This window comes from Gopherus flavomarginatus, chromosome 8 (genome assembly GCF_025201925.1).
Source record: "Gopherus flavomarginatus isolate rGopFla2 chromosome 8, rGopFla2.mat.asm, whole genome shotgun sequence".
NCBI lineage: Eukaryota > Metazoa > Chordata > Testudines > Testudinidae > Gopherus > Gopherus flavomarginatus.
Genome location: NC_066624.1, coordinates 111,451,988 through 111,477,406, shown reverse-complemented (window position 1 = coordinate 111,477,406; position 25,419 = coordinate 111,451,988). Strand labels below are relative to the sequence as shown.

At 45.3% G+C, this 25,419-nt stretch overlaps 1 protein-coding gene across 1 annotated transcript; it reads left to right on the top strand.

The window, feature by feature from the left end:
* Positions 1-25,020, top strand: CLDN1 (claudin 1). The gene is made up of 4 exons (XM_050964834.1): positions 1-441; positions 18,399-18,563; positions 19,176-19,260; positions 22,613-25,020. The coding sequence occupies exons 1-4, from the start codon at positions 219-221 to the stop codon at positions 22,773-22,775; spliced, it is 636 nt and encodes a 211-aa protein (XP_050820791.1). The 5' UTR covers positions 1-218; the 3' UTR covers positions 22,776-25,020.
* The last annotated feature ends 399 nt before the right edge of the window (positions 25,021-25,419 follow it).

The window sequence follows — 25,419 nt, the reverse complement described above, 5'->3', positions numbered from 1 at the left end:
TCAGCCAGTACCACTGACGCCTCTTGCTCCTGGATTATAAAAGAACTGAAAGAAGGTCAGACTGTTTGTAGGATATTCACATTGCTGTTACTAGTGCTAGGTGGGAAGCAGGCAGATCAGTTGCAGGATTAGGGGTCCTGGGCTGCTCAGTTTAATATCTAGGGACCCTCTGGAGACTTCGAAAGCTATTTGCAAGCGATAGCCTTCTTGGCGCACAGATGGCCAGCGGAGGTCTGCAGCTGCTGGGATTCGTGCTTGCTTTCATAGGCTGGATCGGCATCATCATCAGTGCAGCCCTGCCCCAGTGGAAAATGTCCTCATATGCTGGGGACAACATTGTGACAGCTCAAGCAATCTACGAGGGCCTGTGGATGTCCTGTGTCATGCAGAGCACTGGGCAGATGCAGTGCAAGGTGTATGACTCCCTGCTCAAACTGGAGGGTAAGTAGCTCCAGGTTGTGAACTACGCTGTTCCTGTGCCGGTTGGTTCTGTGTTTTCACCCTGGCCAGGGGAAGCATTGCCAGGAGACACAAACGCTTCTTGCATTTTGTTTTCATTGTAGTAGATAAAATTGAGCTGGTACCACTGAAGGAGCAGATAGGTCTTTCCCTACACAATCGTATGTCTCAGTGGGTCTGAGTCTCTTCTCACATGATAGTAACTACAGAGTTGCTTCAGTCAGATTCACAGTGTTACTCCAGGTAAGGTCTTGTCTACGTGGGAAAGGGGTTTTTTTCAGTGGAACTAGTTTTTTTCAGCATAAGCTGCCTTCAGTCCACGCATGCACATTCTTTTTTCAATTTACCAGGTGTCTTATCCTGCTTTATCTAGTCTATTTTGGAAGACGGGGGAAGTGAAGGGAGAATCTGCCACCGTGATTCACTGCCTTTTCCTATTGGATTTTAATTTTTCATAGTTTGGGTTAGTTGCCAGAAGACCAATGTGTAAAAGAAACAAATACTTGTTTTCCTAAGTATCTAATATGAATCTGTAAAGAGTGCGGAATTGCTGATTCCTTCCTCTTCTGAGTAATCCCAGTTTGGGTTTGGTTCTGAGGGGCAAAACAGCCCATTTTCTGCATATTCTACAGGACACCTTGGTTGCTACTGTGACTGTGAGCAGTTCCTTTGGAGTCTAAGCGGTCGCATAGCTCAGGAGAGACGGCTGGTGAACCTGAGCCTGTGGCCCAGATGTTGACAAAGGAGCCAGAAACTGGAGGTGGAAAAGCAATAATTAATGAATGAGGTCTGTGAGCTCAGTGACACATGCCAAGAACAGGGAGATCAGCGCTTTGGGAAACAACTGCTTCAGAGGAAAGTGCAGAAAAACTCAGCAAGATGGAATTATTGATAAGCTAAGGTGGGGGAGGAAGGAATTTGAAGATCTAGAGGAATCTGCCCAAGTTTTTCTGCTGTTTATAATGTTCTTCATACAGGGAGTTTCCTATTTATAGCAATCTAGGAAAAGGAGCTTTAAAAACTCCCTACATCAGTTGAATACTACCAATTCGCTAAGCAGCTAAGATATCGTGCTAGGAGACACACTAAAGGCTGAATCCCTCAGACCTGTAAATCTGGTGCAGCCCCATTACTCTGGATTTACACCCGCGTGGCTGAAAATCAGAATCTGACTCTAAAGTTCTTCTAACTGTGAACAGAATGTTCTGTGTCAGTTACAAATTTCTCCAAGTAAACAGCCTGAGTTTATGTGATGGCAGAGAGGGGTGTGATTCCCTGGGAATGTTCAGATGAAAACAGTTTCTTAATCCTTTCAGATGCAATCACTTCTGGTCATATCCTTGTGTCTGTCCTTACCCCTCCATTGGGGCCTGAGTCAGCAGGGTGCTGAGCCCCTCCTGGGAAGCACTGAGCCCCTCAATTCTCAATGAAGTCACATCTGTGCTGGAGCTTTGTCAGTTTCACTATCCCTGAGTGCTGTAGCTAGATCGATCTACATTTTAAATGTAGACCACAGCTCTCTTGAAGAAATACAGGCTGATCCAGGGTCCATCTTCTCAGGAAAAACTCCCACTGACTAAGGGCTTGTCTATGCTACAGGGGCTACAGACCCATAGCCATGGCCCCGAAGCTGTGCCACTGAAACCCCACAGCACAGATGCAGCCTACATTAGTGGAAAGGGTTTTTCCATCAGTATGGGAATGCTAGCTCCCCAAACAAGGCCAGCTCCGTCAACAGGAACATTCCTCTGGTGACATAGCTGCGTCTACACTGGGAGTTAGCTGCACTGACCTGTGTGGTTTTTCACACCCCTGACTGACATAGCTACGTTGCCCTAACTTTTTAAGTGTAGACAAACCTGCGAAGACTGTAGCAATGGAAAGGGGGTTTTCTGTCACTGTAGGAGCTCTGCCACCCTGAGTGGCTGTAGCTAGGAGGATGGAAGTATCTTCCATCGGCCCAGCCACATCTACCCCTGGGATTAGGTCTGCAGAGCTGTGGCCCTCAGGGGTGTGGATTTTTCATACCCCTGAGTGGTTGTAGCTGGGTAGAGCTAGATTTGTAGCATAAACAAGATCTTACGCTGAGTTATACCTCCCTAAGGCCTGAGGGTGGGAGCGAGATTTGTATGGAAAAGAGGGTGAAATGCCACAGCCCCATCCCTTTGATTAGCTGTGTATATAATCGGCTGACAAATGGCCTTGTGTTGTTTTGCTAAAAGATGATACTTTCCAACCTTTTCCCCTTTATGCAAAATGTTTCCACCCTAATCTTTTCACAGGGGAGGGGGGAAACTGCAGTAATTTGAGCACTTCTGTCTGTTCCCACAACTCAACATCTGCTACAGAAACTAAAAATTTAACCAAGTCATTAGTCAGATGTGATTCTTATTGTTTGTGCAGAAAACATTTTCTTAGGACCAGATCCTGCTCCCGTTAAGTCAATAGAAAACCTCCAATTGCGACCAAGATCAAAAACAATGAGGAGTCCTTGTGGCACCTTAGAGACTAACAAATTTATTTGGGCATAAGCTTTTGTGGGCTAGAGCCCACCTCATCAGATGCATGGAGTGATGGAAAGTAGGCAGGTATAAATACACTGCGCATGAAAAGATGGGAGTTGCCTTACGAAGTGGGAGGTCAGTGCTAACAAGGCCAATTCAAACATGGTGGATGTGGCCCATTCCTATCAGTTGACAAGGAAGGCTCCTGTTGACTTCAGTGGCTTTGGATCTGGCCCTGTAGCACTTCTGACATTCTTTTCCAGCTGTGATTAACCCAGTGAAACCCCATAATAACAATGCTGTCTTGTCATCTCAGTCAGGAGCCCGCATGCAGTTTTCCACAGAGACTCTATAAAGGGATCATTAGACGTGTTAATGCAGGTTAATTGGAATCAGTCAGTCACCACCTCACTCCCTGGGCGCTGCCATTGGACATTCAGGCTTGCAATGACCCACCCTAATTACCGGTATCCACCTTCAGTTGTGCACTCAGCTTCCTCCTGCCCTGAGACCTCACTCCCCCTCACCCCATACTTTGCTTATTATACAATCGTTTACTGCAGTGCATTGTGGGTATACGGGCTGTCAGTCTGATGTGCAAAGTGGGTGCAGTACTAAGTCTCCCCTGTGTGTGGGGCCGTGGAGAATCAGGGCACAGCTACGCACCAACCTTGGGCTGGTGTCACTCAAATCCATTTTCAAATCAATGTTTGTTTTTGCATAGCTGAGGCCTCCGCCCCTTTCTATTTAGCTCCCTGGGGACAGGGGAGGCTAGTGGCATTTGGGGATTTTACCAACGCCTGGAAAGGTTAGATTTCCCTGAAAGAACTAGCCTGGATTTAACCCATCGATTTTGCAGAAGGGTTTAATTTAGAGTATAGGCATTGCCTGACTAATGACTCCTTACAAGCTGAGTGACGACCACAGGATCTGGCCCCAGTTATTTGTAACTAACTGACACTTACTGCTCTGCAAGCAATGATTCTTCTGTGACAGTGGGGGACGCTGTGCCACGGCCCAGAGCTGAGCTCTCAGTGTTGTTTGATCACACGATAAACATATAACAGGCGGCCCTACAGGCCATACTACGGGGAAACTCCTCTTGACCCCCAGCGTCCTTTACATCACTGCGATTTTCTCCTGAATGGGGACAGCAGGATCGAGCCATAAGGTCCTTTTACCTGCTTAGTGCGTGCTGGACTCTCTTTGTAAGCACTTTCTCTGCTGGAGAAGGGAGAGTGCACTTTCTACCCTCCCCCTCACACAGACCAGCCTGTGACTGAAGATGGGCTTGGCAATGAACATCGCTGAGCAGACCCCGAGCTGTTCCAACCTGTAGCCCCCATGGGTCGCCATGCCCAGTGAGAGAGGAAGTGCTCGTCTGCTGCAAAGATGGCACTAGAGAATTCAAGGTCCAAGGCCACCTCTCGCCTGTGGCAGTTTTGTTCCCAAGTAGCCCCGTTGCCTTCGACGGAGGCACATGGGTCCGAGCTGGGAGAATCAGCCCAGAACGTCAATGAAGTGGGATTCCAGGCACCATCACCTGCCAGTTCTCGGCCCCATCTACGCACTCTCTCGCTCCTCCTCCCGGGTCTTGTCAGGACTGTTCCTATCCAGGCCATTCATCACCCTGCGGGGTGTTGCCGCTGGGAAAGGTGCCGCACTTCAGACAAGTGGAGACTCAGCTGCTGCTTAATCACCAAAGCCGTGTGGATTCCCCGCCCCATCCCAGAAAACAAACAAGGGCTCGGATGCTTTCCGGGCCCAGCAGCGTTATTCCTGTGCGAACTCCTCTCTTCCTGCATCCCCAGCATCCTTGCTGAGGCTGTTCCCTGGTGGGGCGTGGAGGGGGAAAGTTTTCACTCTCAGGTCACAAGTGCAGCACCATGATACTTGACTGGGGGAGGTCCGCACTGAGCCTAGGACTAGCAGCAGAAGCAGCCGGGTTCTCATCGTAGCTCTGCCACTAGTGTGCTGGATGGAGTTAGACAAGCCACCCACCTCTCTGTTATCTTTAGCTCTGGAATAAGCAGGTGCCGCTCAGTGGGATTTGAGCTTTCCTGTGGTTCGGGCTGTACCCCGGGGTGTCTCATTCCCCACTGTCTGTAGAATGGAGATAGCATGTTGCTGTGGGGACTGGTTAACGTTCACACATTGTGTTGGGAAGATGAAGAGCCAGACGGAATACCATTGAGACCGCCCGTGGGAGGCGCGGCTGCTACTGCAGAGTGGATTGAAATCTCTGTCACAAGGCATTGGCTTGACAGCAGAACCTGCCCTCAGAGCCGTCTCCTACGTTGCTGTAGAGGTCACGTGCTCAGTTTTCTTAAGCCTGCAGATGGGGAACAGTTTCCACGTTTTATGGAGGAAATGTCTCTCCTGAATCGTCACCAAGCCAGGCGAGTGTTTGGCCTCAGAAAAGGGGCAGTGTGGATGGGATGGTTCAGGAGGGAGGCTTTTTCTGATGCTGTCACTGAGCGATTACAGCAGGGAGTCCTGCTTTCTACCCTGCTTCAGGACAGGCACAGTATAAAGCAGCCCACGCTGATCACTGTCCTTACCTCTGTCTGTGTCGAACGCACCGGGTGGAATTGCCAGCCTTCACCCTTCAGTCGCTAACTAGCCCCCATGATCTCCACACCCTTTTCTAGAGCACTTTTAATAGCACAATGTCAAATTTAGGAATGGACTTTTCAGGGGTTAAAGGGGCGGCTGGCTCCATGGCCAGGTAAGAGGCTTGCATAGCCTTTCACTTCTGGCTCATTCTCTCAGTTTTGGCCCAGGTCAGTGTGAGCAGTTGTTGCGCATATGTCAGACATCTCTTCATCTGATGACCATTGTGGTTGCTAGTGGACAGGTGTCTGCATCGTATCGCTTCTTGGCCTTTTGGCTGAGACAAAGTGTAGTCACAACAAAATCCACCATCATTAATCATTCCTTTTTCAGCAACTGGAGTCCAAAACTATATGTGCCCTGGATATTTAAGTACTTCATCATTACTAGAGATGGTATTCTGCTGACTGGAGTTGTCAGGTTATGCACCCACATCCAGTGGGGACAGCCTGGGTAAGGCTCCCACTGCTGCCACCAAAAGTTTGTATGATCTGAGACAGAGAATTTCATTTACCTGAGTTGCCAGTCTGGGTCTTTTATCAAAGATCCTTTTAATTGGAGTTCAGCAACCATCCCTTTTACCTGAGTGCATCATTTTTAGCATTAGATATTTATTCAGCATAAGATAAAAGCCCTCTTTTTTTTTAACCTGCTTGCCTCTGAGGATCCTCCCTTTAGACTGATCTTGTCACAAAGAAAGGCTTTTATCTAATCTTAAAGCTGGGGGTTGTTTTTCCTAAGCACCCCTTGAAAGGCATAATAAAAGTAAGGGAGAAAGTTCATCGTCACCAGCACTGGTACAATGGCACAACAGCCAGGCAGGTAAGATGGGCCTTGCTGAGTGACAAGTATCAGAGGGTAGCCGTGTTAGTCTGGATCTGTAAAAGCAGCAAAGAATCCTGTGGCACCTTATAGACTAACAGAGGTTTTGGAGCATGAGCTTTCGTGGGTGAATACCCACTTCCTCAGATGCATGTAATGGAAATATCCAGGGGCAGGTATATATATGTGTGCTAGCAAGCAAGCTAGAGATAACGAGGTCAGTTCAATCAGGGAGGATGAGGCCCTGTTCTAGCAGTTGAGGTGTGAAAACCAAGAGAGGAGAAACTGGTTCTGTAATTGGCAAGCCATTCACAGTCTTTGTTCAATCCTGAGCTGATGGTGTCAAATTTGCAGATGAACTGAAGCTCAGCAGTTTCTCTTTGAAGTCTGGTCCTGAAGTTTTTTTGCTGCAGGATGGCCACCTTAAGGTCTGCTATAGTGTGGCCAGGGAGGTTGAAGTGCTCTCCTACAGGTTTTTGTACATTGCCATTCCTAATGTCTGATCTGTGTCCATTTATCCTTTTCCGTAGAGACTGTCCAGTTTGGCCGATGTACATAGCAGAGGGGCATTGCTGGCATATGATGGCGTATATTACATTGGTGGATGTGCAGGTGAATGAACCAGTGATGGTGTGGCTGATCTGGTTAGGTCCTGTGATGGTGTCGCTGGTGTAGATATGTGGGCAGAGTTGGCATCGAGGTTTGTTGCATGGATTGGTTCCTGAGCAAGAGTTATTATGGTGTGGTGTGCAGTTGCTGGTGAGAATATGTTTCAGGTTGGCAGGTTGTCTGTGGGCAAGGATTGGCCTGCCACCCAAGGCCTGTGAAAGTGTGGGATCATTGTCCAGGATGGGTTGTAGATCCTTGATGATGCGTTGGAGGGGTTTTAGCTGGGGGCTGTATGTGATGGCCAGTGGAGTCCTGTTGGTTTCTCTCTTGGGTTTGTCTTGCAGTAGGAGGCTTCTGGGTACACGTCTGGCTCTGTTGATCTGTTTCCTTATTTCCTCGTGCGGGTATTGTAGTTTAGAGAATGCTTGGTGGAGCTTTTGTAGGTGTTGGTCTCTGTCTGAGGGGTTAGAGCAGATGCGGTTGTACCTCAGTGCTTGGCTGTAGACAATGGATCGTGTGATGTGCCCGGGATGGAAGCTGGAGGCATGAAGGTAGGCATAGCGGTCGGTGGGTTTTCGATATAGGGTGGTGGTAATGTGACCATCACTTATTTGCACCGTGGTGTCAAGAAAGTGGACCTCCCGTGTAGATTGGTCCAGGCAGAGGTTGATGGTGGGGTGGAAGCTGTTGAAATCATGGTGGAATTTTTCCAGAGTCTCCTTCCCATGGGTCCAGATGATGAAGATGTCATCAATGTAGCGTAGATAGAGAAGGGGTGTGAGTGGACGAGAGCTGAGGAAGCGTTGTTCCAGGTCGGCCATGAAGATATTGGCATATTGTGGGGCCATGCGGGTGCCCATAGCAGTGCCACTGATCTGGAGATATATATTGTCATCAAATTTGAAATAGTTGTGTGTAAGTATAAAGGCACAGAGCTCAGCAGCCAGTTGTGCTGTGGCATCATCAGGGATAGTGTTCCTGACAGCTTGTATTCCATCTGTGTGTGGGATGTTTGTGTAGAGAGCCTCTACATCCATGGTGGCTAGGATGGTGTTTTCTGGGAGGTCACCAATGCATTGTAGTTTCCTCAGGAAATCAGTGGTGTCGCGGAGATAGCTGGGAGTGCTGGTGGCATAGGGTCTGAGTAGAGAGTCCATATATCCAGATAGTCCTTCAGTGAGAGTGCCAATGCCCGAGATGATGGGGCGTCCAGGATTTCCGGGTTTGTGGATCTTGGGTAGTAGATAGAATAACCCTGGTCGGGGCTCTAGGGGTATGTTGATTTCTTCTGGTGTTAGTGTAGGGAGTGTCCTGAGTAGATGCTGTAGTTTCTTAGTGTATTCCTCAGTGGGATCTGAGGGAAGTGGCCTGTAGAATTTGGTATTGGAGAGTTGTCTGGCTGCCTCCTTTTGATAGTCAGACCTGTTCATGATGACAACGGCACCTCCTTTATCAGCCTCTTTGATGATAATGTCAGGGTGGTTTCTGAGGCTGTGGATGGCATTGCGTTCTGCACGACTTAGGTTGTGAGGCAAGCGATGCCATCCACAGCCTCAGAAACCACCCTGACATTATCATCAAAGAGGCTGATAAAGGAGGTGCCGTTGTCATCATGAACAGGTCTGACTATCAAAAGGAGGCAGCCAGACAACTCTCCAATACCAAATTCTACAGGCCACTTCCCTCAGATCCCACTGAGGAATACACTAAGAAACTACAGCATCTACTCAGGACACTCCCTACACTAACACCAGAAGAAATCAACATACCCCTAGAGCCCCGACCAGGGTTATTCTATCTACTACCCAAGATCCACAAACCCGGAAATCCTGGACGCCCCATCATCTCGGGCATTGGCACTCTCACTGAAGGACTATCTGGATATATGGACTCTCTACTCAGACCCTATGCCACCAGCACTCCCAGCTATCTCCGCGACACCACTGATTTCCTGAGGAAACTACAATGCATTGGTGACCTCCCAGAAAACACCATCCTAGCCACCATGGATGTAGAGGCTCTCTACACAAACATCCCACACACAGATGGAATACAAGCTGTCAGGAACACTATCCCTGATGATGCCACAGCACAACTGGCTGCTGAGCTCTGTGCCTTTATACTTACACACAACTATTTCAAATTTGATGACAATATATATCTCCAGATCAGTGGCACTGCTATGGGCACCCGCATGGCCCCACAATATGCCAATATCTTCATGGCCGACCTGGAACAACGCTTCCTCAGCTCTCGTCCACTCACACCCCTTCTCTATCTACGCTACATTGATGACATCTTCATCATCTGGACCCAGGGGAAGGAGACTCTGGAAAAATTCCACCATGATTTCAACAGCTTCCACCCCACCATCAACCTCAGCCTGGACCAATCTACACGGGAGGTCCACTTTCTTGACACCACGGTGCAAATAAGTGATGGTCACATTACCACCACCCTATATCGAAAACCCACCGACCGCTATGCCTACCTTCATGCCTCCAGCTTCCATCCCGGGCACATCACACGATCCATTGTCTACAGCCAAGCACTGAGGTACAACCGCATCTGCTCTAACCCCTCAGACAGAGACCAACACCTACAAAAGCTCCACCAAGCATTCTCTAAACTACAATACCCGCACGAGGAAATAAGGAAACAGATCAACAGAGCCAGACGTGTACCCAGAAGCCTCCTACTGCAAGACAAACCCAAGAGAGAAACCAACAGGACTCCACTGGCCATCACATACAGCCCCCAGCTAAAACCCCTCCAACGCATCATCAAGGATCTACAACCCATCCTGGACAATGATCCCACACTTTCACAGGCCTTGGGTGGCAGGCCAATCCTTGCCCACAGACAACCTGCCAACCTGAAACATATTCTCACCAGCAACTGCACACCACACCATAATAACTCTTGCTCAGGAACCAATCCATGCAACAAACCTCGATGCCAACTCTGCCCACATATCTACACCAGCGACACCATCACAGGACCTAACCAGATCAGCCACACCATCACTGGTTCATTCACCTGCACATCCACCAATGTAATATACACCATCATATGCCAGCAATGCCCCTCTGCTATGTACATCGGCCAAACTGGACAGTCTCTACGGAAAAGGATAAATGGACACAGATCAGACATTAGGAATGGCAATGTACAAAAACCTGTAGGAGAGCACTTCAACCTCCCTGGCCACACTATAGCAGACCTTAAGGTGGCCATCCTGCAGCAAAAAAACTTCAGGACCAGACTTCAAAGAGAAACTGCTGAGCTTCAGTTCATCTGCAAATTTGACACCATCAGCTCAGGATTGAACAAAGACTGTGAATGGCTTGCCAATTACAGAACCAGTTTCTCCTCTCTTGGTTTTCACACCTCAACTGCTAGAACAGGGCCTCATCCTCCCTGATTGAACTGACCTCGTTATCTCTAGCTTGCTTGCTAGCACACATATATATACCTGCCCCTGGATATTTCCATTACATGCATCTGAGGAAGTGGGTATTCACCCACGAAAGCTCATGCTCCAAAACCTCTGTTAGTCTATAAGGTGCCACAGGATTCTTTGCTGCTCTTGCTGAGTGAATCATTCTTGAAGCTTTGGCACTGCTGGGTAGCTCTGGCTTCTGTCGAACCCCAGTGGGAAGTGAACGCTCCTGACTGATCTGTTTGGAATAGCTTGAGCAACATGTTTCCCACACTTCTTGGCTGTTTGTGACTCATGGGTAGTTACTTATTCTCATAGGAACAGGGAGCAGCGTAGCACTTGTCAGTTTCACCTGTACTCTGCCATCCCTTGGCTGTATGTCTTGTATGGCCTGGTAGCAGGGAAATGTCCAGTCAGCATCAGAAAAATATTCTAGCTAAAAATGTGGTAGACACATCAGCTGATCAACAACCCATCAAGGATTGGATTTGCTCATGTGGAGAACCAGCACAATATAAAAGTGTGTGCTCACTGTCATAACATTTCTTCCCAGATCTGAACCTTAGCGTCCAAAATATGAGTGTTAGCATGAATTCCCCTAAGCTTAATTACCAGCTTAGATCTGATAGCGCTGCCACCAATCAGGAATTTTTAGGGCCTGATACCCTCTGGTCCCCCCAAAACCTTCCCTGGAGGTCCCCCAGACTCAGATGCCTTGAGTCTTACAACAGAGGGAAATAACCCCCTCCCCTTGTTTCCTTGGTACTTCCTCCCAGGCTCCCCTCCCTGGACGACCCTAGGAGATTCCCTGCTTCCAGTCCTGGAAACACAAGTACCGAGAGATCTAATCTCTCCCCCTCACCCAGAGGGTATGCAAAGTCAGGCTTAGTAAATCTAACACAAAGAGATTTTCCCCCTGACTTCTTCCTCTCACCAATTCCCTGGTGAGCTGCAGACTCAATTCCCTAGAGTCCCCACTAAAGAAAAACTCCAACAGGTCTTAAAAAGAAAGCTTTATATAAAAAGAGTGAAAAAGGACATAATATATAGTCTCTGTATCAAGGTGGCCATATACAGGGTCAATTGCTTAAAGGGAAAAAATGAATAAACAGCCTTATCCAAAAAGAATACAATTTAACACATTCCAGCAACTACACACATGTAAATACAAAAAAACAATATAAACTTATTGTCTTACTATCCTTGTACTTACAACTTGGAAACAGAAGATTAGAAAGCCAGGAGACAGAAAGATCACTCTCAGAGCCGAGAGGGCACAGACACAAGACAAAGAACAAAGAACTCACACCCAAAAGTTCCCTCCACCCAGATTTGAAAAAGTCTTGTTTCCTGATTGGTCCTCTGGTCAGGTGTTTCAGGTTCCCTGTGTTAACCCTTTACAGGTAAAAGAACCTTAACCCTTAGCTATCTGTTTATGACACGCCCCCCAAATTGCAGACAGTGTGGAAGCTCACTGGCGGCAATTTCCTCCTAGAACTTTAAAATAAACAGAGTAATATAACACATGCATCTTTACATATACCACTAAGTATATAACTAATAGACTTTTACACTTTAAGAATACTTTTTAACTACTGGATTCTGGGAAACTCTCACGGGAGAGAGCATCAGCTACTTTGTTAGAAGCTCCTGAAATGTGCTGAATTTTAAAATCAAAATCTTGGACAGCTAAACTCCAACGATGAAGTTTCTTGTTGTTCCCCTTGGCAGTATGAAGCCACTTTAGTGCAGCATGGTCAGTTTGTAGCTGGAACCGCCGTCCCCAAACATATGGGCGTGGCTTTTCCAGGGCGTACACAATGGCGTAGCATTCCTTTTCACTGACTGACCAGGTACTTTCCCTCTCAGACAGTTTCTTGCTGAGAAACACGACAGGATGGAAGTTGTGATCCGTTGCTTCCTGCATGAAAACTGCTCCTATACCATGCTCAGATGCATCTGGGGTTACTAGGAATGGCTTGTCAAAGTCTAGCTAAAAATGTGTAGACACATCAGCTGATCAACAACCCCTCAAGGATTGGATTTGCTCATGTGGAGAACCAGCACAATATAAAAGTGTGTGCGCACACACAGACCTCTAAAGGAAATATGCTTTAAAAATGTTGGCTTTACAAAAATAGCAGCAGTAACTTTCTCAGCATAGCTTTTATTTAACATGTGGCATAAACAAAATCCAGGCTGAAATGTGAAGGTATAAAAGAAATCCCACACTTACTCTAGCGAAAGCTTTCTGCTAGCACACAACTTCATATGATTATTTCTATGCCAGCCCCTCAGAGCCATGGAAAAATCTTATCTAGGACTTTGATGAAATTGTACATCATGTAGTTCATATGTCCAAATCTACGACCATAGACCAAATCAAATTTCCTGAAGCAGACAGTTAGCATATTTTGTAAAGGATGTTGCTTTTCACATTTTAATTTCAGTGAGAGCTCCCCTAACATTTGCACAAAGTAACACTATTTTAAAGGTAACCCTTTCCAGCGGTTGTCTTAAGACCCAGTGCTACACTTACTATCACCCATCACTAGGAAATGTTTGCAGAGCTGCTTCGTTATTACTAAACAGCAACAAGAGCCTTTCACTTTTGAGTAAACAATGGATAGTAGGGACCAAATACTGGTGCCGTCTGATGGCTGTGGTTGGTATCAGTCCAGTTCTTGGTGGACAGCTGGGTAGGGTGACCAGGTGTCCCAATTTTAAAGGGACAGTCCTGATATCCAGGGCTTTTTCTTATATAGGTGCCTATTACCCTCCACTCCCGTCCTGATTTTTCACACTTGCTGTCTGGTCACCCTGCAGCTGGGTAAGGTCAATGTTTTCAGACAAGGATGCCGGTGGTTTGGCTCCTAAATCCTTAGCTGGGCTCTTACATTAAATTGGCCTGTTTTTCCGAGGTTCTGAGCAGCTGCACCTCCACTGACTTCAGTGGAACTATTTGCACGAGCAAGGGATGGAGAGACAATCCCTTATTTCTCTAGTAAACAGAACATTTGTCCTAAAAGACTAGTCATCACAGACTGTCGCTGGCCTCGGTTCTCTAACCTCTCAAGTGTGTGCAGATTTAGATAATCCTGTACTGAGCCACCACCTTGGTTACACGGGAGCTACACACCTGCATGGTAATTAACCCCTATCAATGCACTCGGCAAAAGGGAGGAAGGCACAATCACAGACAGTGACAGGTAGAGAAACAGAACCTGAAGCCTTGTGTTAAGGAGAGGTGGAATGGCCAGTGGGTGCCATCACAGTCAGACCACGTCTCTGTCAACTGTTACTGTTCCCCGGTTATTCCTTCCCACTGAGCACCTGAGTTTGAATTCTATCCCCCCACACGGGTCATTGTACTTTTTTTAAAAATGTCATTTTGTTTTTTTCTGCTCATGCTTCTAACCTCGCCATGACCCTCGGTGTTGTTTTCCCATCATCATTGGCAGTAGCAACTCCTTCTAGTTTAGAGCCATCTGGAAGTTTCATTGGTAATACTACTGCCCCTTCGACCGGGAAGATGTTAAATAAGGTTAGATCTAACACTGATCCATCTGTACCCAGCCAGTTAACTACCCCCAACATCAGCTATTGCTGTATATTGTTGCCCTTTGCAATGTCCAAGGCAATTTTGGATTTTTTTTTCAAGGTTTGGGGAGCTTCAACTAAACTACAAATAAATGCAATCTATCTGAATAGGCTGTGCTACCAAACGGGCCCATATGAGTAAAAACTCTGCAGATGCAGAGATGCTAGAGAATTGCCCAGGTTCACGACAAGGTCCACATAGATTCAGTTTTGAACCTCAGCTAAAATGAGCAGATTTTGCAGAGAAGGAGATGGTGAACAAACGATTTAACCATTTCAAATCAGTGGCGCAAACTGAAACAAAAGGAGTGTGTACCTGAGAAATTCTCCATGGAAAGAACTGGAGACAATGGCTCGAAGGTCTTTCTTTGTGGGTAACATTCTGCCCATTGGTGGGGGGAGGGAGCATTGAAATAGAGGGGAAAGCCCTTTCCTGGGCACACGGTGGAACTTTGTGAAATAACCTCAGGACACTTTGGCAGGAGGGATCTGAGGGGAGGAGAACAGACCCCGACAGTATTGATATTCACAGACAAACACAAGTGAACAAACAACCTCAACCCACCTTCCTGTTTGCTCTCTTGCTCTTCCTTTTTCTCTCTCTCACATACACACCCTTCACTAAGACAGCGCTAACACTGTAAATGCTGTTCAGAACAAAATAATAATAAAGCTAAGAAATAGAAGGTAATCAGCTAAGGTTTGCTGAAGTAAATGCTGTATCTGTGGTTAGTACTAAAATTGCCTTCAGTGTCTTCTAAAGTCATTTTAATTCCTCTCTAGCAAATACCTCCCCCTGTTACTTATTTACTATATTTATTACCCCCTGTGTCAAGTAACTGAGCTTTTACTCCTAGTTGTCCGATATTTAGATTACTTCCCACAGTTCTGAACCTCTTGCAAAACTCTTCCATCGCTTCCAAAACCTCTCTCCCTTTAGGGTCATCTCTTTCACAATCAGAATGAGCCTAAATTATGCCCAATAGACTTGACATATAGTCACAGTACATCTGATAAACAACCTTTCCTCACATACAAAGAAAATCAGAGTTTATATGCTCAGCTATTGGCCATTGCAAAGCTGCTGACATGTTGCAAAATTTACCATGAAACACCTGTGTGGTCTTGGATATTATTGTAGAATGAGTATCCTAATGCAAGCTGATTTTTGTGTCAGTCTTTTCTAAGCTATATTCCATGGACAAATATTAGTTTAAAAAATGATCCAACATAACTTGACAAATATAAAAAAATAACCAAGAGAAACAGTGTTACAAAATATTATTTTGGATTGAAATCACCCGTGCTTGATCACTGAGCCTGATGATGAATTTTTCTGCTTCTTTAATAGCATAATAAGATACATTTAAAGCCTGATTCTGATTTCACTTACACCCATGACACTCCATTGATGTTATTGGAGTCACCCTGGACCGACACTGCTGTAAGTGAGAGGAGACTTCCATCCTTAGTTTGCAAGTCACAACCAATGGTGACACAAAGGAAACTCACCTGTGGTGCTTTGATGGGTATTTTCCCTTTTAAGGAAAGTCAGAGAAATACAAGGCAGCTAAGCCCCACCACTCTGAAAGTGAAAATCCCCTAAGAGGCCAGAGTATTTTTTTCTTGGGCAGGGTGTGTCGGTTCCCACTGATCTGGATCTGCTTGTTTTTTCACTGCACGGCACTACCAACTCCTGCACCATTAAGAAGCTGAACATTTACATAGAGACTGGTCCTGACTTGCCTTAAAAAATTGGTGCCTTTCTGTCCTCTTGCAACAATAGTGAGCCCTTGTTGCTGATGGGCTATTCAGGGCCAACTCTCCCTGGCTTTTAAGGAAGGAATCTTCCAAAGACTCTATTAAAAGACAAAGGGAAGACTCAGGATGTCTGGGAAAGGGATCGGTGTAATGATGTTTAAAGAGCAGCTGGAATCCTAAAATAAATGGTGTCAAAATAGCACCTTCTTCCTCAATAGATCTGCTCCTGGTGTGTTTTTAGCGGCTACAGGTGCAGACTAAGGGCTTTCTGATGGGAAACTCCATCCACCAGATTTGGACTCTTGCCCTGTAGGGGCTATGATGGGCTAGGAGAGAATCCTCCTGTTGCAGGAGCAGCATGAAGCTATGGAGCTTTTGGACATTACAGTGAAGAGCATGGTTTAAGAATCTACATAGAATGGATGTGGGTTTGCTGCCACTTTGGCCAATGCCGTAGTTGGAGTCAGGGACCTCCAGAGCTAAGAGCATGAGTCCCTACAGCTGAGATGAAGAGCCAGGCTCTCCATCTGGGCATGTAGCAGACTCATAACTGCTGTAGATCTGGCACAGGGTGGAGTGTGTCACATACTGGCCAGTGGGTTATATAAATGGCCCTATTCTGGTCCCCTCTCACAAGTGTCAGCATAGCAGGTGGCTTTATTCAGCTTCTAAGCATTAGATCTCTTATGCCTTGAGCCATCCACTCTCCGAAAACTCTTTTTCATGTAAGTACTTGTAGCCCATGATCAAGTCACCTCTCATCCTTTTCTTGGATAAACCAAATAGATTAAGCTTCATACGGCTCACAGTCAGGCAGGTTTTCCAGATCTCAAACTATTCTTCTAGCTCTTTTCTGAAAACTTTTCAATTTTTCAGCATCCTTTTCTGAGTGTAGACACCAGAACTGGACACAGTATTCCAATAATGATCCCACAAATGCTGAATACAGAAGTATTATCTCCTCACTGCTCCTCCTTGATATTCCCCTGCTTATGCATCAAAGTATCTTATTTGGCCTCTTACCTACAGAATCACACTGGGAGCCCATGTTCATTCAGTTACCTACCCTTACATTCTGCTCTGTGTCATGGCAGCATTCCCCATCTCGTGTGACCTATATTCTTTGTTCCTATACCTCGCACTTGGCTGTATTTAAATGTATGTTGTTCAGATGAGCCCACCTTACCACGTAATATAGATAGGTCAGTACAACTGACCTGTCCCTATAATTATTTACCATTCCTCCAATTTTTATATCATCTTTATATTTAACAGAAATGACTTTTTTTCTTACAACAGCCACTCTGATCCCATGGTTGTGAATGCAGATGAAAACCTAAATGATTAGATTAGATAGACCCACACTTTAGATGCTGGAATGTATAACACCTGGTGCCTTTGCATTTGGATTCCTGTAATATTTGCATTATTACACAAATACAGGACAACAATGCAGCAGAACCTACCCAGAAAATATAAATGATGTTTCAACAATAGTATTTTCTTGATTTCTGGAGAGCAGGGACATTGTGTTATAAGTAGAGCTGGTTGGAAAACAGAGTTTCCATCCTGAGAAAAATTGTGAGATTTTTCGTTCTTTTCATTCTGAACTGGCGTGAAAAGCCAAAATTTTCAATTTTTTTCATAAAGTAAAATTCAAGGGGGAAAAATTGTTTGAGATTTTTTTCCTTTAGAAAAATTCAGTATCAACCCTTTTTAAAAATATAAAATAAAGTAAATTTCTAAGTGAAATATCTAAACGTTTCATTCAAAAAATGTCAAGATGGGGCATTGCAACATTTTCAATTTTTTTCCTAACAAAATGTTGAAATCAACACAGTGTCGTGAAAATATTTGGTTTTGCCAAAACAGCATTTTCCAATGAAAAATTGTTTTGACAAAACTGATTTTTTTCACATAATTTTCAGATCAGCTCTAACGAAAAGGGCATTTGACATCATTGGAGCCTAAGAAGAACAGCAGTCAGTCCTGGATTAACATGCACAAGGAAACGTCTAGCGTGCACCTTCAGTATCTACATGGGCAGGACATTGGTCCATGTTGGAATTCATATCCCCGCCCCTCAGTGTGTGTGGCTGCACCATATAGACAAGCTGTGAGACACCTAGAGGTCTGATTTTCAAAAGTGCTGAACACTAAAGAGGTCCCACTGATTGCAGTTAAGCGTGTGTTAAGCATGTGTTTAAAGGTTTTGCCAGATTGGAGCCTAAAACCAACTTCTGCCCTTTGATAACTAGCAAATGTATTCTCTTTTAATTGGAATTAAAATGGTTAGGGAACAAAAGTTGTTGAAGATCAAATCCTGCAAGGAGCTGAGCTCTCTGAACTGCAATTGACTTCAGAAGAAGTTTTGTGTGGTCCACCATTTTATATAATCGACTGGATGCATGACAGTCCTTCACAGAGTTTAAGGCCAGAAAGTTGTGCCTAACAGAGGCCACAGAATTTCACCATTATATCTATATTAAGCCCAATAATTTGTGTTTCAGCTTGTACCTTGGGTTCTTCAATGCACTGATAACCTCATGGTAACTCTAACCAACACAACGCTACATTTGTCCTTGTAGGCAGTCTGCAGGCTACCCGGGCACTGATGGTTGCTGGCATACTCCTGGGACTCATTGCCATATTTGTTGCTGTGACTGGCATGAAATGCATGAAATGCATGGAGGATGATGAGGTGAAGAAGATGAGGATGGCTGTCTTTGGGGGCGTGATCTTCCTTATTGCAGGTTTGTAACATTTCAAAGAGCAAACACGGCTATAGGTGCCCATTTCTGGATAGGATTTATTTTGCAATTGGGTATTCTGGGTGAGAGAAGAGTATAAAATACTTTTACGTGTTAGTTGTACTGGAACATCTGGAAATAATTGTTGCCTTCACTTATTAACCCTTTGGAAGCTGCAGACACACATTGCATGTCCTAGGGCCAGTCATTCATTTGGTTGGTCTTTTCCAAAATTTCCATAGTTCATAGGATTACAGTAACTAGCTGGACTCCCCCTGTTCTTTAGTGTCCTGGCATGCTGTGCCATGGGCTGGAAAGTCCCAAGAGTGCTGAGATGCCAAGTTTTTGCCACCAAAGGGACCAGATTGCAGCTGTCCCCGGTCCAAGGGTGCTGAATTAACCAGAGTAGGTCCATGGCACTGGCCCCCCACCCATATCTTCCATCCAGTGCTGGCCTGTGGCTTCAAGCCACACTTTGGCTTTGAGTTGTGGGTGCTCAGCACCTCTCAGGTTTGCAGTTTCTCAGTGTACTAATCTTTGCTGAGACCATGTCACCTCTTTGGAGGCTTCCCTATTGACTAACCAGCCATTCAATTGTCTGAATTTCACTGGCAGGTTTTGCTGTCTTGGTGGCCACATCCTGGTATGGACACCGAGTGGCTCGGGACTTCTACAACCCTTTCACCCCTGTCAACACCAGGTAATGGCCTGTCTTGCATAATGACACTGTACCATAAGGCAAATGAGTGGTGCACTGCAGGGCCTGACCCATCTCAGTCAATGGGAATTTTGCCATTGATTTCAGCTGGAACAAGAGTGGGCTATCGTGATTATTGGTGCCCTGACAGGGTTTGCTTGAAGGAGTTTCCTAGCCCTTGTGTTAGAAGGGTTAAATCTGACTAAGGCAACCGGAGCCGCGTGACTGGATCCTGACGCCTCCGCAGATCCTGTCGCAAGAGCAGGGCCTAGAGCTGCATGTTGGCATCAGCTGTAATTTCTGTGACTCTCATAAAAGATTGTGGGGCCCAGCTGCTCACTGCCTTGCACTGTGACACCTATGCAAAGTGAGGGTGAAATGCTACCCAATTGGAATGGGAGCGCAGTTCCCTCGCTCTCCACGGCTATCCATGTCAACACACGGCTCAGTGGCAAACCAGGACCCTTGGTCTGTCTCACTCCAGCCAGCCTTCTACTCAGTAAGCCGCCTCTATGAATGTTTATGCATTTGGCTCCATCCAGGCCCAGTGTAGTGATGTACAGCTTTTTAAGATGTTTGAAACCAAGGTTTCTCATCTCTTGCTGTACCACAAACCCCTTTTGCATGCCTCACAACTCAAACTCCCTAGCTGGGATCTAGCCAGAACCCATTGAGCAGCATGGGAATGCCAGGCATGAGCCCAGTATGTGAACAAATAGTGAAATAGCATGAAATGATCTTAAGCAATTTTTTTTGTAAAATAAGGAGTATTGATTTCATTTTTCTCACAATTTTTAATTTAAATTTTCTTAATTTTAAATTTAAAACAACTTTTAATGGTGATTAAATGGTGTGTCCCTTCATATTAAGCTAAAATTATGGGATTTTACAATTTTGCCATAAAAGAAATATATTCAGTGTGGCTCTTACGTGAGCTCTGCGGCTGTAGCTCTCCAAGTGCTTTATGACGTAATGTCAGTCTCATTGCCCCAATTTACATATGGGGAAACTGAGGCAAAGAACAGTGACATGCCCAGGGTTGCACGGCAGGTGAAGGGCAGAGTCAGTGCTAGCATTTTGGCTTCTAGAACATAAACATCAGAATGATGAGTCTTGAGAATGACTCTCTCCATATTCCAACAATGCCACGCAGAAGCTTTTCACCTTTGATGTGCATTTCTGTGATGCTTATAACCTCGCAGCTGCCAATTATTTCTAATGTGTGTCCATAGGTTCTGTAAATTGATGTTTTAAGCTACTTTGCTGCACGCTGTATTTTCTAGGCAGAGAGGAGGTGATCTGGATTCTTTTAATCCGTTTTCCTGTGCCAAAAGAATGTCCAAACTGAGTGATGAACCAAAAGAGGCAAGATTGGTGATCTTTTTTAACAGTGAAATGTAACTCATTCACAAAGTCTTGTCATAAATTGCACTTTGAAATCATACAACAGGGTCAATTTTATGTCTATATTTTCATCACAAAACTCTGTCTCCGCGCCAGCAATTTTACTTTTTAAACTCTATTTTGAGCTGGTTAGCATTTGAAAAAAGAGAGTCAGATACAGATTTTGCTATTGTGCCAAATACACCACTGGGGTAAAATAGTGCCCTGTTAGTGGGATTGCATGGGTAAAAGTGAAAGAAGAATTTAAATCAGTGCATTACACTGTCTTCTGTCTTCTTTACTTTTATCTTTTGGTTAAGCCTTGCGGAATTGGATGGTATGCCATTCCTGTCAGTTAACTGTGACAAGTAATTATTATTATTTGTATGGTTGTAGTGCCTGCACACTCTAGTCATGGGCCAGGACTCTACCGTGCTAGGTGCAGTACAAACACAATGAATGTTTGCAATTCAGAGGGAGTAGTTCCTTGTGGTTAGAGCACAGGCCAGTGACAGAAGCATCTGGCATTCTATTCCTAACGCCATCACTGTGTTTGCTGTGTGATCCTCTCTCTGCGCCCCAGTTTGTCCATCTGTAAAATGGGAGAAATAACCGAATGTAGCTGTGAAGCTTAAAAAATTAATGTTTAGAAAACACTTTGAGACTCTCAGATGAAAGGCACTAACAAAGAGCAACATACTTATTACTCCACACATGGAACCAACAATAAGCCATTCTATAAACATATTGCTTTTATATTGTGTGTGGGGGGGCGGTCACCAACCCTCCCATACCGATGGCATCTTTGTTTCCAGAAGAGTCAGTAAAAGCTAGTTGGAAAATTTTCAACAACAAAAAAATCCATGAAAAAGAGAAACAAAGTGTGTCCTGATTCCACCCCCCACCGACCCCCTGCCGCCATTTTCCAACCAGCTTTAGAATTAATGTAACTCAAAGGGGAGAAATCAGAGAGGCTAAATAAACAGCACCCCCTTGGCCCTAGCAAAGTAAATCAAATACTGTGCATAGATAAATTACAGGATGATTTGGGGTGATATCAAGATTTATCATCACCTGTTTGGAAGACCTTCATATCTCATCTCTTACAAAATAAATTGCTACATTGTAATGGTCCAAGCATGAGGATATATCCATTGCAAGCAGAACGGTTCTGAGCTATTGCTATGAAACACTCTTGTACTTTGTCTGTAAGATGTGGTTCTGCTACTTATGGCTCCTAGGTTCAGTTGCTGACTTGTGCCTGCTGTGTTTTTTCATTTATTTGATTCTACTTAAACTCCATCTTAGCACATGCCATTATATACCCCCTACCTGCTCTATAGTGCTTTAAATAGAACACCGCCTCATGATATTTCTCCCTGAATTGCCATTGGGTAGCAAAAGGGCATCCCTAGAATATCGAGGGTGGCTGACAGCTTGAGTCCTGAGGGATGAAATCACTGCAGTGTGACTTTCACAGACGTGTTAGTCATGGGGGGAAACCCATAAATCCAGTAGGGACCTCAGGACTCAAAATTAGTTCACAGAGCTGCCAACTCTCACGGTTTCAAGTCTCTTGATAGTTGGTGTTTTTCTTAAAGCTCAAGCTCCAGGGGGCATGTGATTAGGTGAGAATCTTCACTTTCTTTATAAAAAGAGTAAGTTTCTAGCCCTCGTGGGAGCAAAGAAAGGCTTGAAACTGTGAGCCAGGTGTGACCTACAGGCTCAGAAACCAGAAGGCAAGGAAAAGGAGTTCAACATATTTTCTATTTTTAAATTGCATGATTTTTTTAAGCCAATCTCGTGATTTTGGGGGGCCTGACTCCATATTTTTAGGACTGGCAATTTTGCTCTACTGAACAAGGATTGTGTTGCGTGTTGGTTGGCTCTCTGGCCAGAGTTTGTTGGGTGTCTTTTTGCCTCTGATCCTAGGATTTTTTGATATTTATTACTATTTATTATTTCTCCCCAGATTTGAATTTGGACAGGCCCTCTTCATTGGCTGGGCAGCTGCTTCTCTCACTATTTTGGGAGGCGCCTTCCTCTGCTGCTCCTGTCCACGAAGAGAAACTTCCTACCCACCCACCCGTGCCTACCCAAAGAGTGCCCCCTCAGCAGGAAAGGATTATGTATAATCGAGATGGGGGAGGAGCCACCTGTGTCAGCAACGAAGCTGATTAAAGAGAGGATGCGAAGACCAGCTCGGAGCGAAGTTCAGACCTTCTACATACTGTCTTCCTTTTATTACAGCAAACGTGTATATTTTTATAATCCTCTTCATTACTGGACATGAATCCTCCTTTCTCTCCCATCCCAAAGAGGAAGACTAGCCTTATTCATAGATATCCTCACTGGAAGGGTGCAACCTTCAAGCTTGTGTTAATCTTGATCCAGCAGCTCATTGGGAGAAAAAGGGAAAGTGGTACTTTTTTCAGACAAATATTTGTACTTTATATTAAAAAAAACAATTAGATGGTAACAGTTCAGCCCCTTGATTCCATTAAGCTGGAGTCCAGTGTGGTGTATATATTTTTTTTCTATACAAACTTATAGAAGTAGTGTTATAAGAAAGATCCCGACCTGGGGAAAGACCTGACCCACAGTACCCATTCTAAGAGGGTCTAATAAGGTCTTATGATTTTGCTATAGCTTCCTATTTTATCCCTCTCTCTTGTATGGACAGATCAGCTCACCAAAGATTGTAGAATCACAAAACTTAGCAAACCCTAAAGGTGTACTGCAGATTTTTCCTGATGTTATTTACCCTAAATCTGACTTTGCTCAGTTTTACCCCTTACTCTTACCCATTGCTACTACATACAAACACACACAGATGTGTGCATGTGCGCACTTGCACACACACACATCTGCCAGTGAACACCACCTTAAACAATTCCTCTACTCCTTGAATTTGCTCCTTTCAGATATTAGTTACCAGTTGTTCTAGCCAATCCACCACCCACATTCTTAGTCATCTCTGAGCTGAGTTGTGCGTTCTTTTCTCAGAATCCATCTCCTTCACTTTTTTGTCATTTTCTTCTCTAAAGTTCCCTGTCCCCAAACTGTGAGTTCTGGGAGTGAGGTGGCAAGAACTATTTACTGTATTCCAGGTATGTTCTCTCCAGTGTTGCACAGAGGGATTAACACCTCAGCAATCTATGACGTGATGCCTCTGCAGATGCAGCACACGATGGTACTGATTTGTGTTTGAGTGCCACCCTGCAAACGCCAATCCAAGCTGCTGTCCTCTATCACCTGTAGGCTTCATTCAGCGTGGCTGCTTTCTGAGTAGTCTGCTTTCTGTTTCTTTCAGTTTAATTGTCGGCCAATTATTCCCCAGCTGGATTAATTCACACATTTCTAGGTTGGTTAATTCATTTTTAAAGTCTTGCCCTTACTCCTAACCTCTCTGGATTGCTTTCTGTTACTTTTCTGGCCTTGCTGCTGTTTGCAACTCTCCCTGATTTAGCATCCCCTCCCCCTACCCCGTCAATGAATTAGCATGTGGCTTGCCTCTTCTTCCAAGTCATTCATAAATATGTCGAACCAAACTGAGCCCAGGGCAAGTCCCTGAGAGATTCCTCTGGGAAAGCTCCCACAGACATACACCTTGCTCAGGACACTGCCATTTTTACCCTGGATTGTTTTCCTCCAGACGGATCCAGCCCATATCCCAAGTCCCAAAGTTTTGAATCCAAGCTCACCAAAGAGAGCTCCAGAAGCCTGATGTCCAGATAGCCATTACAAGCAGGCATCATCTGGGAAAGAAACTCCTGGGAAAAGCTTCATTCACCTTCTCTGAAGCAGTTGGTGCTGGCCACTGTCCGAGCCACGATACTGGACTAGGCAGCCCTGCTCTGGTCCAGCCTGGCAGGTCTCGTGTTCCCCAAAGGGCCAAAGCAATTCAGTCTGAAACACAAACTCAGTCTGAAAGGAAAGAAGCCGGTGGCTTCTAAATACCAGCTAATCATTTGGCATGTGTTCAGGGCAGTCAAATTGCTTGACATCCTGGTGTGAATAGGGGCAGCCCTGAGGTTGAAATATGTAAGATGTATTGGTAGGATATTTGATCATGTTGACCTGACCACCAGCTGTACTCCAAGGAACACTGCAATAATACAGCCCATCCCTCAACTCCAGGTTTAAGCCAGTACTGGGCCCAGTCCTGCAACCCACCCACACTTACAACTTCCAGGGTAGTCATGTGGCTGCCTGAGAAGTCCCTGGTTTGACAAGTCAGCAGCCCAGGCTGGGTCTGTCAGCAGCAGAGCTCAGTTCTTGTGTATCCAGGTCTGACCCAGTGCAAGGGGAACAGACTTTTCCATAGGGAACTTGTATAAAGTGTTAAACAATGTTTTCAATAAATGGATTTTTTTTTAAAGAAAACAAAATTGCATCATTCATTTTTACCACAGAACAATAACCATGGGGGGCGGAGTGGGGGTGTGGAAAAGAGAGAGAAGCAGAGATCAGGCCCGGGGGATTCGGGCTGACTGAATAAGGCCTGTTGTACTACAATGTGTCACTGAGTGGCTGAGGCCGGTTGAATGAGGCAGGCAGATGGAGAGTGCAAGGGACTCTCTTACCACCGCTGTGGTCTCCTTGGGTCTGTCTACACTGCTTACTAAGCCTGGGCTTCGACTCATGTTTGACCTCCAGCCCCTTTTCCATCCACACGCAAATCAGTCTGACTCAAGTCAGAAAGCTCTTGGCACCTGGGTCCTAGGACCCTGCTCAGCGGTGAGTCCGCACCCAAGCCCTGTTCTGACTCGGGTCCAA